The sequence below is a fragment of the Saccopteryx bilineata genome, chromosome 2 (genome assembly GCF_036850765.1).
Source record: "Saccopteryx bilineata isolate mSacBil1 chromosome 2, mSacBil1_pri_phased_curated, whole genome shotgun sequence".
In the NCBI taxonomy this organism is placed as follows: Eukaryota; Metazoa; Chordata; class Mammalia; order Chiroptera; family Emballonuridae; genus Saccopteryx; species Saccopteryx bilineata.
In genome coordinates this window covers 234673439-234690804 of record NC_089491.1, presented here as the reverse complement: position 1 = coordinate 234690804, position 17366 = coordinate 234673439, and the positions used below count along the sequence as shown (strand labels likewise).

Sequence of the window (17366 nt, the reverse complement as noted above, 5' to 3'; positions counted from 1 at the left end):
ATGGCTGGGCACTAGGAAAGCCAAACTGAAAACACAAGGCTACATTTCAAAAGGAAAATTTGTTTAATACATCTGAGTGCAAGTGTACAGAGATGGACTGAGCTGTGTTGGCTTTGGGAAGGGTTGGAGTATGGATTTTATAGGTTAGTCAGGCGTCTTGGGAAAAGCAGCTGATGTCACTGCCTCTATAGGTACAAAGTAATATTTTTCGTAGGTGGATTGGAGAGGTGCCACAGTTTCTCTGAACTGTTTATCTCCCGGCTCAACTGTCTAGAGTCCTGGGTTAGTTCAAAAGGTCTTGGGCTGGCCAGGGCTTCAAGCAAGCCAGTACCCCCTCCTCCCATGGATTTTTCACTGCCCTCTGATTGGGGGTGGGCTGATCTATCAGAAGACAGTGCCTCTGGCCTTGTGGCTAGGCTTTTACAAATAACTATTGTGATTTAAACTACCCTAATTGTCAGGTCCCTTTCCAATGTAAGCTTTCCCTGACATTTCTTTTTTTTGTTTGTTTTTTTTTGTTTTTTTTTTTTGTTTTCATTTTTTCTGAAGCTGGAAACAGGGAGAGACAGTCAGACAGACTCCCGCATGCGCCCGACCGGGATCCACCCGGCACACCCACCATGGGGTGACGCTCTGCCCATCCTGGGCATCGCCATGTTGTGACCAGAGCCACTCTAGTGCCTGGGGGAGAGGCCACAGAGCCATCCCCAGCGCCCGGGCCATGTTTGCTCCAATGGAGCCTTGGCTGCGGGAGGGGAAGAGAGAGACAGAGAGGAAAGCACGGCGGAGGGGTGGAGAAGCAAATGGGCGCTTCTCCTGTGTGCCCTGGCCGGGAATCGAACCCGGGTCCTCCGCACGCTAGGCCGACGGACATTTCTACAAAGATAAACTTTTTGCTACATTTCAAAGTGAAGGCCAGGAAGCCATTAAGTGAGAGAATAGCAAGTCAATTAACTACAACCTCACAGTTGGGGATGACAATGTTCTGTTTTGATCCTGGGGGAGAAGTCAGGTGAGGATAACTTGAGTTTTAAAGAGGCTCTGGATTTAAAGGCATCCTGAACCCAAACCTTACACTAAGGGCTTAATGATTAAGGAAGGAAGTTGAGGGACAACAAGAAGAAAGGGTTATATTAAAGAAATAGAGTTTCTGTGTGGTTACAATTCCTCTCCCTTTTCTGATTATTTCTCAGTCTTGAAGGATATAGGGCAATTGGATTCAGGTCAATACGGAGGGAGGATTAGCTTGTAGGATGGAGTCAGATTTGTTTGCCCATTGTGCCCCTTTTATGCAGCTCTTATGATCTCATACACTCACCTCTTCTGCAATGATCGCTGAGCCTTCTTAGAGGGTGCATTCTAACTTTTCATCTTTCCACCACCCCACCATTTTTTTCTAAATTTAAAAAAAGATTTTATTTATTCATTTGAGAGAGAGAGAGAGAGAGAAGGAGGGGAGGAGCATGAAGCATCAATTCCCATATGTGCTTTAACCAGGCAAGCCCCGTGTTTCAAACCGGTGACCTCAGCATTCTAGGTAGATGCTTTATCCACTGCGCCACCACAGGCCAGGCTTCCCCCTTTGGTAAAAGCCAAAATCCTTTTTGAATTTATTTCAGTTAGTGAAAACAGGCACTAATGTAGGTCTTTTGCAAAAGTGAAGTGGCATAAAGTGCATCTCTGTCAGCCTGTTTCCTGAAGTCTAACACTTTTTTTTATGCCATCTCTGTCCCTTTCAGTCCAGGCTAGCAGTATCTCTGTTGGTATAAAATTCTCAGAAACCTTTTGTACAACTTGTTGCCGTGAAGTGTGTGTGTGTGTGTGTGTGTGTGTGTGTGTTTGGGGGGGGGTTGTCCAGGCCATCATTCCTCATTGCATTTTACCAAAAGCAATAGGAGAAAACCAGGTCACATCTTCCACACTTAAAAAAATTTCTTCAGCTAAATACCTTTTTTTTTTTTTTTTTTTACAGAGACAGAAACGGTGAGAGATGAGAATCAGCAATCACTAGTTTTTCATTGCAACATCTTAGTTGTTCATTGTGCCTTGACCATGGGGCTACAGCAGACAGAGTAACCCCTTGCTCAAGCCAGTGACCTTGGGTCCAAGCTGGTGAGCTTTGCTCAAACCAGATGAGCCTGTGCTTAAGCTGGCGACCTCAGGGTATCGAACCTGGGTCCTCCACATCCCAGTCCTATACTCTATCCACTGCGCTACCGCCTGATCAGGCTCTTCAGCTAAATATCTAAGTTAAGTACTGGCAGAGTGGAGAGTGTGTCATCCCAGAGCACTCAGGTTGCTGGTGGATCCCTGGGTTGCTGGCTCGATTCTGAGGTTGCCAGTTAGATCTCGAGGGTGTTAGCTGAAACCATGGTCAGGGCACATATGAGAAATTATTAATGGGTGTACATCTAAGTGGAACGAGTTGATGCTTCTCTCTCTCTCTCACTACCTTTCTCCTTTCCTCTCTCTCAAAAATAAATAAATAAATAAATAAATATCTAAGTTTATTGCTTCAAGTTCTCTTTTCTGTCCAACAGCAGAACACAGTCCAGCCAAGTTCTCAGGCACTTTATAACCAGATCACCTTTTATCCAGTATCTAATAACATGTTCCTCACTTCCACCTGAGACCTTATCAGAAGTACCTTTAACGTTTGTATTTCTAGCAATACTCTGTTCATGGACATATGCATACCACATGGATTCTCTATGGTGATAGAAGCTTTCTCTAAAACTCTCCTCATTTTTCCTGAGCCAGAAAAGACCAACAATCTATTCTGGAGAGTCTAGGATTTTTCTGTCATATGTCTGGAATTTCTTCCACCCTCTGTCCATTACCGAATTCTATTACTCACTTCCACATACTCCACTTCCCAACACCAAACTCTGTACTAGTTTCCTAGGGCTGCCAGAACAAATAAATACTGAATGGCTTAATACAAGATAAATTTATAGGCTCACAGATCTGGAGGGTGGGAGTCCAAAATCAAGGTGTCAGCAAGGCCATGCTCCCTCTGAAGGCTCTAGGGAAGATACTTTCTTGCCTCTTCCAACTATAGTTAGTTCCTGCCTTTCTTGGTCTCCCTTGGCTTGTAGCTGCATTACTCCAATCTCTGCCTCCATCATCACATAGCTATCTTTCTTGTGTCTCAATATGTCCTCTCTTCTTCTTCTTTTTTTTTTTTTTTAAATATTTTTTATTTATTCATTTTAGAGAGGAGAGAGAGACAGACAGACAGACAGAAAGGAGGAGCAGGAAGCATCAACTCCCATATGTGCCTTGACCAGGCAAGCCCAGGGTTTTGAACCAGCGACCTCAGTGTTTCCAAGTCAACACTTTATCCCACTACGCCACCACAGGTCAGGCTCCTCTCTTCTTCTTATGCCATCAGTCATTGGACTTAGGGACACCCTAATGCAGTATGACTTTATCTTAACTAATTACATCTGCAAAGACCTTGTTTCCAAAAAAGGATCACACTCGGATTTTTCAGGTAGATACAGATTTTGGGAGAAAAACTTTTCAACCCACTACAGGTTTCAAGTAGCAGAGTTTGGAAATCAATGCACTAAACTTGGAACCTCTTAAAGGCATGTCTTCTTTTTCCACCTTCCAAGCTTCTAGCACAGGCCACAAAATGCAATTAAAAAAAAAATGTTGCCCGAAACTTTTATACCTATGTTCATAGCAACATTATTTACAATAGCCAAATGGTGGAAACAAACCACATACCCATAAACAAATGAATGGATAAACAGAAAGTAGTTATCCATACAATGGAATGTCACTCAGCTTTAAAAATTGGAATAAAATTCTGACACATGGATGAAACTTGAAAGGACCCTGCTAAATAAATAAAATAAGCCAGACACAGAAGAGCAAATACTGTGACTCCACTTATGTGAGGTACTTAGAGTAGTCAAATTAATAGAGACAGAAAGGTTACCAGGGGCTGCAGAGAAGAAGAAATGGGGAGTAATAACTTTAATTGGTACAGAGTTTCGGTCTGTAATGGTGAAAAAGTTCTGCAGATGGATAGCAATAACACTTGCAATAACAGTATGAATGTACTTAATGCCACTGGATTGTACACTTAAAGATGGTTAACATGGTAAATGTTGTTAGGTATGTTTTACCACAATGAAATGAAAGAAATGTTTACTGGAAGAATAACTGCTTATGTTCAGGGCATTCTTATCCCAGATACCTAAGAATATCAGTTCTTAGTTTCCAGTTCCTTCAAATCTTTACAAAAATAAGAATAACAGAATTTATTTATTGAATACTTATTATATGCCAGGTACTATGCTAAGCATTTTGCATGTATTATATTGTTTAATCTGAAAACAACAACAACCTTGTAGTAGTTATTGCAATCCCCATTTTACAGACAAGGAAACACACATGGGGCTCAAAGAGGGTAATTAACTTGCATAAGGTCACCAGCTAATAAATGGAACATGGGGGTTTGAAGTTGAGTTCTCTGCAGAGCCCAAGCTCTTTATCACTTTGCTGTACTTCCTGGAAAACCTCTCTCAAACTCGGGAGTCCCATGCTTTAAAGACAGGGACAGAAGGCAGGTCTCTAGTACAGTGTCTGCAAGCTTCTCCTAAGGAAGAATAGCCAAGACGTAAACAGTGCTTTCCATTATGCCTGGGAATACTTCACATACATTTACTCTAACCCTAAAGCAGGCCTCAGGAGCGAATGCTATTAAGTGCCCTGCTTTATAAAGGAGGACATGAGGCTCAAGGAGGTTAACTGGCCCAAGTCACAAAGCTGGATATCTGCCCAGGAAAGTAGACTCAAAGACCTGCTAACCACCTACTTTTCTTACACTCTAACAGGAAGAAACTCTGTGCTTAGTGCCACCAGGAGGTCAGCGTGACCAGCTCTTCCTCCTACTGCATCAGGACCTTACTCGCTGGCTTTTTCTCATGATTAAAATGTTTGTGCTCCTGACTTGTGGTGGCATAGTGGATGAAGTGTCGACCTGAAACTCTGAGGTCACCAGTTGCAAACCTGGGCTTGCTTGGTCAAGGCACAGAGGAAGAGCAACTACTAGGAGTTGATGCTTCTTGCTCCTCCCCCACCCCCTGCCTTTTTCTCTATCCTCTCTCTAAAAACCAATAAATAAAATCTAAAAACAAGCCGGGCGGTGGTGCGGTGGATGGAGCATTGGACTGGGATGCGGAGGGCCCGGGTTGGGGACCCTGAGGTCACCGGCTTGAGCGAGAGCTCATCTGGTTTGAGCAAAAGCTCACTAGCTTGGGCCCAGGGTCGCTGGCTCGAGCAGTGGAGGGGGGTTTACTCGGTCTGCTGAGGGTCCGCGGTTGGGGCGCATATGGGTGGGCGGTCAGTGAACAATTAAGGTGTTGCAACGTGCAACGAAAAACTGATGATTGATGCTTCTCGTCTCTCCGTTCCTGTGTGTCTGTCCCTGTCTGTCCCTCTCTCTGTAAAAATAAATAAATAATAAATAAATAAATAAATAAATACAAAAAAGGAAACGTTTGTGTAATGAATGAAAAAATGAGCAAAGGAAAGGCTCCCTCTGCTATGAGCTGAAGTTCTCAGTTTAGCCCAGAGGTATTTCGCTATCAGACTCTCACCACTTTCCCTTCCTTCATATTACTTGACAAAGTATGTGGGTTCCCCAAACAGACATGCTCTTTCAGGAGCCTCCAATTGATACTTGCAGTTCTCCCATTTTTCACTGTCTGCTTTCATGAATTAGTAGATTTCATACAAAAGCACCTGTAAGCACAGGCTTAGGCGTAGTGGATAAGATAAATGAACGAGGAATAATTTTTCTTAAGGCCTCAGGGTCCTTCCTTATATCACCTGGTGACTTATCCTCATCACAAGCCCTCCTGGCCTCAGCTTTACTAGCGGGGATCCAGCTCCCATTCCGCATCTTTGCGTGGTAAAAGCGTTTACCGCCTTTGGCTTGAGGTCCAAACTGGGTTGTGGGTAGTAGTCACCTCATCTTGCCCACCTCACCTTGTCCACCTCAGCCCCAGTTTAGTAGAATGGGAAGCCTGGAAAGTCCAGGAATCTTGGAGTCTGTGGGCATCCAGCTGCCCATCCACTCAGTCACCGCCTAGTTTTTATTGAGAATTTACAGTGTCAGGCCCATTGAGGTTTCCGTACCGGGAGTTACCGCACGCGCATATCTTCGGAGCGTCTGCACATTCATACGGGGAGCAGAAAGGCCGACGTTAAAGGAGCACTAATTCATCAATATTAATAAGGGCAGCCACCTGCTCCAAGGAAGGCTATGCATGTTAACAAGCAGATGACGCATGGGTCCCGCGCGTGCCAGTGGGCGAGAGCCCGAGCGTGGCGCGCCCCCGGAGCCCGGGCACGAGCGCGGGGAGGGGCGCAGGGGAGCTCGCCGCAGCCGCCGCCGCTGCCCCGCTGTTGCCCTGCACTGCGCTCCGGCCGTTCTGTGGATGGAGGTGTCCCGCTGAGCTCCGGGACCTGCCTCCCTCCGCCAGGACCTGCACAGGTGCAGTCGCGGGGGGCGACTTTGGTCCGGACCGACCCACGGCTGTGGGTGGGGGTTGGACGGGGTGGTGAAGAGGCCCCGCGAGCGGGGCTTCCCTGCCGGCAGGTCTAGGAGAGCCGCAGCCCCGCACCCGGACAGTCCCATCCTGGAATCGGAAAGGAAGAGCCCTGAGGCGGGCGCTCCCTGCTCGGCCCTTCGCGAGAGCGCAGCAGGGACGCAGCGCTAGGCCAGGAACGTGGGACGATGGGCACTGCAAGCAGCATCAGAGCAGGGCCACCCATCCAGGCCTGATGCATGTGTGCGCGCATGTGTGAGTGTGAGTGAGTGTGACAGTGTATGTCTGTGCGTGAGCGCGCCCGTACGGGGTGCATGTGTGTATTTGAGTGTGACAGTGTGTATGTGTGTCTGTGTGCCCGAGCACGCGGTCTGGGGCCAGGGAGGCAGGGGGCCGCTGCCCAGTGGTACTGGAACAGTGGGTTGGTGCCTCCTCTCAAGACTGTTATCAGGTCTGTCACCCTTAAAAGCTCCAGAGTCTTCTCCGCCCTAATAACATGCCCTGTCCCCTACTGTGCCCTCCCTGGGGTTCCAGGCCTTCCCCAAGTCCGAGCATTCCTGCAGGGTCAGCCCCTTGGCCGCGGACGTTGGGGAGGGATTGTTGGACCACAGAACCGGTCGGAGAAAGGACAAATGCGGTGGAGGGCGCGCTTCCCGCTGTGGGCTCAGGGCCGCTGGAGCTCGGGGCGAAGCGCTGGACAGAGCTCAGGGTGGGGTTTATTATCACAGCCCTCTATTCTCTCTTGCCTACCTCTTCCCTCCTCGTCGATCGACAACCCCAAATCCCCTCCCATTCCCGTTTCCCGGTCTTGTTTGTCCAAAAGGGCCAGTGGAATCTGTGTGTGCGGACCGCGGGATGAGCCCAGCTTTTTGGAGAGCCAGCCATTGTGTAGCTTGGAGGAGCCTTTATTTTTACCCCAACAGGCCAGGGGCGGAGATCGGGGGAATGTGAGGTGAGAGCGAATGGAGCAGCAGTCGGAGGGGAAACAGGAGGAAGCAGAACTTCAAGTCGGAGGGGAAACAGAGGGAAGCAGAACTGCAAAGGGGTTGCTGGCTTAAGTGCAATGAAATACTCTCCATTCAAATGTGAACAGGTCCTAGCCGGGTAGTACAATGGATAGATCACTGTCCCGCTCAGGGATGTCGCAGGCAAACAATCATGCATATTGACTGGGTTTTGCTAAGTAGTAACAGAAAAACTGAAGGTGCATCAATGGAGGACAGGTTCTAGGGATGATAGGTGGGTACACAGAATCAACTGATATATGGGGCAAGTAATGGGGAGAAAGGGGAAATGGCAGGGGGCCTCTGTGAATTTTTCTGCTGCTCTACTCCACCCTGTGCAGCTCAGCAAAACAGGGACTGGAAATTTGTACCACAGGCCAAGCTGTGGCCAGTGCATCATTACACTGCATAAGAGGCTTGTATGTTTCCTACTGGGTCTCTGTTAAATTCCGAGATGACTTTTCTTTTCCAAATTACACTACTATTGGGAGCCAAAATAAATGGTATAGACTGTAGAATGTAATTAAATTACAGATCTGCACTCAGTTCTGTGATAAAGAGAAAAAGACAAGACAACCCCTTCTATGGTTCCTTTTTTCTGCCATCCTTCATGTATTTAAAAAGAGATAGATTTTGGAAGTTTAGAGAAAGGGGATAAGCGATCAATTATATTAACCCTAGCTTTTAAGGACATGACGCCTCCAAGATGAGCTGTGAGTGAAGACAGGGGCAAAGCCTGCCAGGATGAAAGAGTAGCACATTTCAGTTGTAGGTCAAAGGCACCTTACCAAGAGAGAAGAGCAAGAGAAAGTGAGCTAAAAGAAAGAGAGAAAGGGTTATGATTTCTTTTCTTTTTTTCTTTTTCTTTTGTTTGTATTTTTCTGATGTTGGAAATGGGGAGGCAGTCAGACTCCCACGTGCGCCCTACCGGGATCTACCCGGCATGCCCACCAGGGGGCGATGCTCTGCCCATCTGGGGCATTGCTCTGTTGTAACCAGAGCCATTTTAGCACCTGAGGCAGAGGCCATGGAGCCATCCTCAGTGCCCGGGCCAACTTTGCTCCAGTGGAGCCTTGACTGCAGGAGGGGAAGAGAGAGACAGAGAGGGAATAGAGGGGGAGGGGTGGAGAAGCAGATGAGCGCTTCTCCTGTGTGCCCTGGTCAGGAATCAAACCCAGGACTCCTGCATGCCAGGCCGACGCTCTACCACTGAGCCAACCGGCCAGGGCCACAATTTTTTTTATTTGTATTTTTCTAAAGTGAGAAGCCAGGAGGCAGAGAGACAGACTCCTGCATGCGCTTGACTGGGATCCACCTGGCATGCCCACTAGGGGGTGATGCTCTGCCCATCTGAGGCATTGCTCCCTTTCAACTGGAGCCATTCTAGTGCCTGAGGCGGAGACCATGGAGCCATCCTCAGCGCTGCGGCCAACTTTGCTCCAGTGGAGCCTTGACTGCAGGAGGGGAAGAGAGAGATAGAAAGGAGAGGGGGAGGGGTGGAGAAGCAGATGGGCAGTTCTCCTGTTTGCCCTGGCTAGGAATCGAATCCAGGACTTCCACATGCCAAGCTGACACTCTACCACTGAGCCAACCAGTCAGGGCCTGAAAATGTTACCATTTCAAGAGGGGCTGTCAGCCTCAACCCAGACACCCTCCTCAAGACCATGGTAGGGCCAGTCAGAATGCCTGGTTCTCATCTCCTCTGCTGCAGTCTGGGTCTTTCTAAAATGCTGAGCTCATGTTGGGTGTTCAGTGACTTCTAACTGCTAGCATAGGCATTCAGTTTTAGCATCATCTCCAGCTAGCCATTCATGAAGAACTTCTTGGCTCCCAGGCAGTAAGATCAGAATATATTATGGATTATAATTATGCTTCTGAACTCTAGAACTATGATATCTATTTCTTCTTTTATAATTCTCTAGATGAATTCATTTCTCTAGAGCCTGCCAGGGCTGAGGATAGGTGCTTTCATTCAGCGTATTCTTGCAGTTAACCAATGCCCAAAACTCAATCTTAGTCCTAGATGGCCCTTTTGGTGCTGGTTAATTACTATAGATTTTTCCATTTCAAATCAGCACCCCCTTGGCATCATGTTCTCCTTCCAGTGCCCCTTCTCTCCTAGAGAAGAGTGCACATTTAAAGGAAATGAAAATTTCTGGAATATCTGCTGATTAATTTTCACATCTCTTTGAAATGGGACCCATGATCCAAGAGGCTTTGGCCAAATGAATTGAAAATACAGGTGCCTTAGCAAAAAAGATAATAAAGTTCATTCAGCAATAGCTCTTTCATTTAATAAGCATTTTGAAGCATAGACTGTCATAGCAGGGATAGTTTTTCTTTCACTTGGAGCACTCTCCACATTTCCATGTAACTAAGTTATCCTCATTTTCCTAAAATCATTGACATTTATCAGACATTATGTATTCCATTTACTGTGTTTAGCATTTTGAGGATGGTCTCATTTACTCCTCAAAATAACCTTCAGTGTAGGTACCAATCTAAATCCCATTTTATAGATGAGGAAACCGAGGGACAAAGAGGCTGATGATTTCTCCAAAGTCTCAAAGCTAGGAAGTGATAGGACCAGGATGGAACCCTGGAGCCCAGGCTCTTCACCATTACAGAATCCTGCCTCCATCAACACAAACCCTCACCAGTAAAACCTCCCCTATTCTTTATTGCATTCTGTGATCTTTTCTAAACTCACTCTGGCACTAAGGAATTCCTAATCTTTTCTGTCCTATGGACCCCTTTGGCAACGTAGAGAAACCTATGGGATCCTTCTCTGAATAAGTTTTTAAATGCATCAAATAAAATACAGTTATATTCAAAGAGCTCTTGGCGTCTGTAGACCCTACGGGAAGAACCCCTGACTGAAAAATAGTTGTGCATTGCTTTATAGCTCTGTTGTCCAATATGGTAGCCACTAGCCACATGTGACTATTGGGCATTGAAACGGTGACTCGTTCAAATGGAGACTTACTGTGAATGTAAAATATATCCTGAATTTTAAAGGCTTAGTATAAAAAAATCGATCATTAATATTTAAAAATATGGATTATAATTTGAAATGGTGATATTTTTGATATACTGGATTAAGTAAAATGTACTATTAAATATATTATTGTATTTAAATTATTAAGTTAATATATTATTAAAATTAACCTTCAAAGGTGTTAGCTCTGTGCCAACACCTTTGTTTTAACAAATCAGAACCCACAATGCTTGTCACTGAGCCAGACATTGGCAGGTCTGTTGGCTCTTAAGCCTGTGTTCTTTCCAAGATATCATACTGCTTTTATATCTTTTTGTATTCTAAGGTCTGATCATTGTAAACTGTAAATACTCAAAATAAGTTTTGATGTGATGCTATGCTAACTGACTTAACTCCAGTAAAATCCCAGGAAGAGTTAGTTGTCCAGATCCTCACCTGGTACGCCCTTTGCTACACTTATTTAGAATTTCAGCTTTGTAGATAGAAATGTAGAACGGCACTCCTAGGGCAAAATCCATGGTCTTTGCTATCTGTTTGGTTCTCCTCAGGTACATTCCAATTCAAGCATCTAACTGGATCAAAATTCAGAGACAGGAGAGAAAAGTTGGGTTGCCTTTCTGTGTTACAGGAAAGAAGTGTTTTGTGTAAAGAAGGATATGATAGATGATGATGCTTGTGCTGCCTGAAATTGAAAATGAGAAACTGTAAGTGGGGTGAGAGATCATTTTTCAGTGAGAACACATTGATTGATAGTTGAGCCACAGAGCAGTGTGCTAAGAGCCTGGGAGGATATTCAGAGGATGTCTGTGCCCTCGAGGAATTTAGATTCAAATTGGGGAAGGGAGAAAGGGAGTAAAGAGGGACAAGTATATATCCCACATGGGTGGGATATAAAACTGAGACTCTTGGACATAGATAAAAATGAAATGGTTGCCTGGGAAAGGGTGGAGGGTGAAGGGGAGTAAAGAGGAAAAATATATGGTGACGGAAAATGATTTGACTTTGAGTGATAGGCACACAACACAATCAACAGTTCAAATGGTGTGGAGATGTTCACCTGAAACCCATGTATTCTTATTGATCAATGTCACCCCCATTACATTTAATTTCAAAATTAAAAAAAAGAAATTGGGGAAGGGCTTGGAGTTATACCCAGATGCATCAATCACAGTTGAAGGCAATGTATGAAGAGGGCCGGAATCTGTTGGGAAATGAAGGGAGGCCAGAGTGTGCAGCCTCCCTGAGTGGTGTCCAAGATAGTGGTTATGGACTCTGGCTCTGGAACATATTGAGAGTTGAGTCTTTTACAGGATAATAGATCATTTAACCCATTCCTATAGTCCCAGATATATGCTCTGTGTCTGGGAAAAACTCAGGTTCTTATTTGAAAGTCTCTATTAGTGTTCTATTTTTCTATTATTTATTAATGAAGGTAGTAATATCCAGGTCCATGAATTTCTATCCAAAATCATTGGGGCTAGGCATGTTTCAGAATTTAGATTATCTCATATTTTGGAAGGCAGTAATAGAGTGCATATTCTGTATATCATCTCCTAAGGGTTGCAGCAGCCATCTCTATAATTTAAAAAATGAATATTTCTACAGGAAAAGACACTACATAGGATAACTTAAAATTATAATCAGCTTTTATCTTCATGTAGGTCACATTTAGTTGCCAGATGAGCTTAGGTCAGGTCAGGTTGTGCCACCAAATAAGTTATGAAGAACTTCCAGTTTTCAGAGCACATAGATATGAACATATATTGACTATTGACATTTATTGTCTGCCAGACACTGTTCTAAGCTCTTTCCTGTGTTTACTGCTTTAATCAGCCATTGGAGGTAGGTCCTGCTATTATTTGTGTCTTGAGAAGAATAAAAGGAAGCCCAGAGGAGTTGATAAACCTGCTAAGGTTAGGGGAAGAGCAAGATGCGAACCAGGCAGTTTGGCCCAGGGGCTGTGCACTTCACCACTATGCTTTGTGTTTTAGAGCAGGGATTTGGAAGCAGATGTATCTCTCAAGTTTACTCTATTAGTATTATTTATATGGACATGGGCGATGGCTGTTGGTAAAGGGGAGCTTTGGTTTTAGAAAGACACAAAGTAACAGAATCTATGATTATGGCTCCTTGGCAGAGCTGGCCCAATCCAAACTCACAAACTCCTTTATTTCTTCTAGATAAACGAATCCTGCAAGTTTCAACTGTGCAAGAATGGAGGCCCCGCTGGTGAGTTTGGATGAAGAATTTGAGGACCTCCGGCCCTGCTGCTCCGAGGAACGGGAGGAGAAGCCACGGTGCTTTTATGGCTCATCTCCCCACCATCTAGAGGACCCCTCGCTCTCTGAGCTTGAGAATTTTTCTTCCGAAATAATCAGCTTCAAGTCCATGGAGGACCTCGTGAATGAATTTGATGAGAAGCTCAATGTTTGTTTTCGGAACTACAATGCCAAGACTGAGAACCTTGCTCCTGTGAAGAACCAGTTCCAGATCCAAGAGGAGGAGGAGACCCTGCAGGACGAGGAGTAAGAGTCTAAGTTGCTCTCTTCTGCTTCACATGCGATCCCTGTAGGCTGGGGACTCCTTGCCATAGAACTAGTTTCTGTCTGAGTTCATGGCTTATTACTTGAATTTTTATGTCAGTGGGGCAGGACCTGGTTATCACTGACATTGTTTTGTTATGTCCCTTTATAGTCACCTATAGAGCTTCTTTAAATTGCAACCTTAAAGGAGTGAAGGAATTTTAGGAAATAGGAAGTTTTTCCTAGATACAAAAAATATAAATTTCAGGAGCATGGTAAATTTGGGGTCTGTCTATCTTCAGCTTTTTTTTTTTTAAGTGAGGGGAGTGGAGATAGTGAGATAGACTCTGACCTGCACTCAGACCAGGATCTATATCCCTCCCCATAACCTTGCCTGGGGCCAATGCTCGAATCAACAAGGCTATCCTCAGTGCCTGAAGCCAACATTTGAATCAGTTGAGCCAATGGCTGCAAGAGGGGAAGAGAGAGAGAGGCAGGTAGGGAGGGAAAGAGAAGCAAACAGTTGATTCTCATGTGTGCCCTGACCAGGGATCGAACCCAGGACACCAGCATTCGGGGTTGATGCTCTATCCCCTGAGCCACATGGCCAGGGCCTATCTTCAGCTTTCGTTATGTCAGTGGTGCTCTATCCAGATATCAAAAAATAAGGACTAGAAAAAAATTGACTGTGACAGAGGAATCTGTCATTAGTACAATTTGCTTTAAGAAACACCAGTATTGTGAACATCTCCAAATCATTTACAACCCTTCACAACTGGAAATAGTATCTAGAAATATTAAGATATATCCAGATGAGAAAATATACCAACTGAACAAAGAGCCCATGGAACTAACCCAGACAATATAAATAGGATAAACTGGGTGAAGTGGCTTCTGAGCGTGCAGATTCCCTATTTCCCATACTAGCCACCTTCTTGGGTCTGAACGGTAGTGGAGAAAAGAGCTGTTTGAGGAGGGGTAATTGGTCATATACATTAAAGAAGACTGTTTGTAGCATTTATAAAGAACACAAGCATTACCAATGGAGATAAAATATGCACCAATTGTTCCTTAGACATCACACAAGAAATGCCACGTAGTGGTAATAGAAGTTGTGAGCAACTATGCTTTTGGTTTCTCTTTTTATGGACTTGAGTGGGAAGAGTTGACCATAAACCAGCTGAGTAAGAGGCATGTCCTAGAGGTTTGAACCTGAGCACATTTGGCAGATGGTGGCTTATTGCATTTTCGAATACAGGGCTGTGGATCTGTGCCTTACTATTACATCCCACTGTCAAATATAGTGCTTGGTGTGTAGTAAGTGATCAAATAATATTTTTTATTCCTTTTTTTAAATTTTTTTTTAATTCATTATAGAGAGGAGAGAGAAGGGGGGAGAGAGAGAGGAGAGAGAGAAGGGGGGAGGAGCTGGAAGCATCAACTCCCATACGTGCCTTGACCAGGCAAGCCCAGGGTTTCGAACTGGTGACCTCAGCATTTCCAGGTCGATGCTTTATCCATTGCGCCACCACAGGTCAGGCTTTTATTCCTTTTTTAAAATTGATTGATTTTAGAGAGGAGAAAGGAAGGAGACAGACAGGAAAGGGGGGGGGGAGAGAGAGAGAAGCATTCTCTTTGTTGTTCCACTTAGTTGTGCATTTATTGGTCGCTTCCCATATGTGCCCTGACTGGGGATCAAAACTGCAACCTTGGTGTTTCGGGATGATGCTCTAGCTGACTGAGCTAATCAGCAATGGCTTCAAATAATATTTTTTGAGTGAAATATTGAATATTGAATGAATTGGATGAGCAATAATAGTTAGCTAGCCTTGTAGGTATATGTAAAATATTCCTAAGTCTACCCCATTTCTGTCTTTTCTTTTTAATCAATGCTAGCCGGAAGGCATGGGCATAAGAACAGGTCCCTCTGGTGACCAGTACATCACTGTGGGCTGTGTGCTCTGATTCCACTTTTAGTTTCAAACTGATTCTTTTTAGATGCTGATCCTGTTATAATTTGTTCCTCTTTTAAGTAAAAAAAGTGATGACTATGGGGTTTTATTACGTGTATACAGAGTATTTTTCACTTTAGTTCATTGCACCAGTCAATGAACTAGAAATATAAAGTCAATGAATTCTAATTTTCATACTCGCACTAACTCATTGTGTGACCTTGGGCTAGTCACTGACTCTAGCTGACTGCGTGGGTTCTCATCTCTGAAACCTCCAGAGCTCGATCTTGACGAAGCGGGACTAAGGACTTGCTAAGAACCTAATTTCTTGTCTTACCCAGGTTGTGCTCTGAAAATGACATTTTAAGATGTGTCCAATTCCTGTTGCTTCTAACAAATCATTTCTGCCCTACAGAAGCCCATCTGCCTCATTAAGGCTGAAGGCCCAGTGAGCAGGCTCTTCCCCTCTTCGAGCACATTAGCAGAGGCCACTCAAGATCATTTACCGTGTCAGGGGATTATTGGTCTTATCCTGATTTTTCTGACTTGCCTGCCTCATTGATGAACTCAGCTGAAAGACCAAAGGTTGAATAATTCCTTAGAGATAAAGTATGATTTGGGGATGGTATAGATAGAGGGAGGAACCTGGGAAGAGAGAAATTAACACTGTGCGCATCTAAATCTTTACAACTTAGAATAAAAATCAGAATTAAATTACATACTTTGTTTTATAGACAGCTATTCAGATATTTCAACAATGAAATTATGATGAGGTGAAAGAAAAAGATAATTTAATATCTAACCTGACTCCAGTTCTCCTAAGTATAGCTCTAGTGTTTGTTCTAATAAACTTGCTTAGGTTTAATATTTGGAGGGATATTTCATGTACAAATGAATCAAAAGTGTTTTGGGTGGGATAGAGCTAAATAATAGAACATTAAAACAAAAGCAATGAAAATTTTGGTCAAATTAACCTCCTTAAAGAAAGCACAAGTCATAAAGCAAATGCAGTGATTACCTTTGAAGTTTTTACTTTTTTTTTTTTTTTTTTGGTGACAGAGACAGAGAGAGACAGAGAGAGGGACAGACAGACAGGAAGGGAGAGAAATGAGAAGCATCAATTCTTTGTTGCAGCACCATAGTTGTTCATTGATAGCTTTCTCATATGTGCCTTGCCCGGGGAGCTACAGCAAGACGGAGTGACCCCTTGCTCAAGCTAGCAACCTTGGGCTCAAGCTGGTGAGCCTTGCTCAAACCAGATTAGCCCATGCTCAAGCTGATGACCTCAGAGTTTCGAACCTGAGTCCTCCACATCCCAGTCCAACACTCTATCCACTGTGTCACCACCTGGTCAGGCGAAGTTTTTACTTCTTTAATTCTCATTTGGAATTGTTTAGCCAATATAGGGAATTGGCTATATAACAATTTATCTCTGATTCATCAGGGCATGGGGGCATTAAATGAGTCAAATTTGAATATCTATCTCCTATTTCAAAATTTAGAAACTATTTCAGAATCTCTTCTTTGCTTATGTGTGATATTTTAAGAGATTGAATCAAGGCCCAGAGCTTCTTAGGGGACAATAAAAAATATTAATGGACAGTTCTTGCCCTACCTCCTGCCTCATTAGGGTCCCTATCAGCCCTCTTACAAGTGTTCCAGAGACAAAGGGGCCAAATATGTGAGAAAAAGGACAGTTTTTCTGTTCTTCAGATGGAATTATGGGGTTAAGGGTGATGTTAAATAACAAATAAATGGCATGCAGTCAGCCACATTTTAAGTTGAAGACAAGGCCCTGGCTGGTTGGCTCAGTGGTAGAGCATCAGCCCAGTGTGTGGATGCCCCTGGTTTGATTCCTGGTCAGGACACATAAGAAAAGAGACCATTTATTTCTCCACTCTCCTCCTCCCTCTTCTTTTTCTCTCTCCCCTCCCTCCTGCAGTCATAGCTTGATTGGGAGCTGAGAGTGGCTCCATAAAGCCTCTGAATCAGGTGCTAAAAATAGCTTGGTTGCAAACATGGCACCAGATGAGGGTTGTGAGTTGGATCCTGGTCGGGACACATGCAGGAGTCTGTCTTTCTAACACCTCTCCTCTCACTTGAAAAGGAAAGGGAAAAAAAAGTTGAAGAAAGGTATATATCCAGTAGCCAGATAGGAAAAGATGACAGACAACTGTGATTCTTAGGAAAGTTAATTCTCTTCTTAGAGTTCAGTTTCCTTAGAAGGCAGAGATAGTACTAATTCTATTTAAGCATTTTAAAGAATCTAAAAAGTTGTTCAAAGTCATTCATTTGCTAATAATTAATTATTCCTAAGTATT

General features: G+C 44.1%; 1 protein-coding gene across 1 annotated transcript in view; it reads left to right on the top strand.

The window, feature by feature from the left end:
- Window positions 1-6381: 6381 nt before the first annotated feature.
- Window positions 6382-17366, top strand: part of FEZ1 (fasciculation and elongation protein zeta 1) — a 58133-nt gene continuing 47148 nt past the window's right edge. Inside the window, exons 1-2 of the mRNA XM_066254994.1 lie at window positions 6382-6514; window positions 12752-13096. Of these exons, the coding sequence (XP_066111091.1) occupies window positions 12786-13096 (311 nt within the window). The 5' untranslated portion in view covers window positions 6382-6514; window positions 12752-12785. The remainder of the gene's footprint in view (window positions 6515-12751; window positions 13097-17366) is intronic.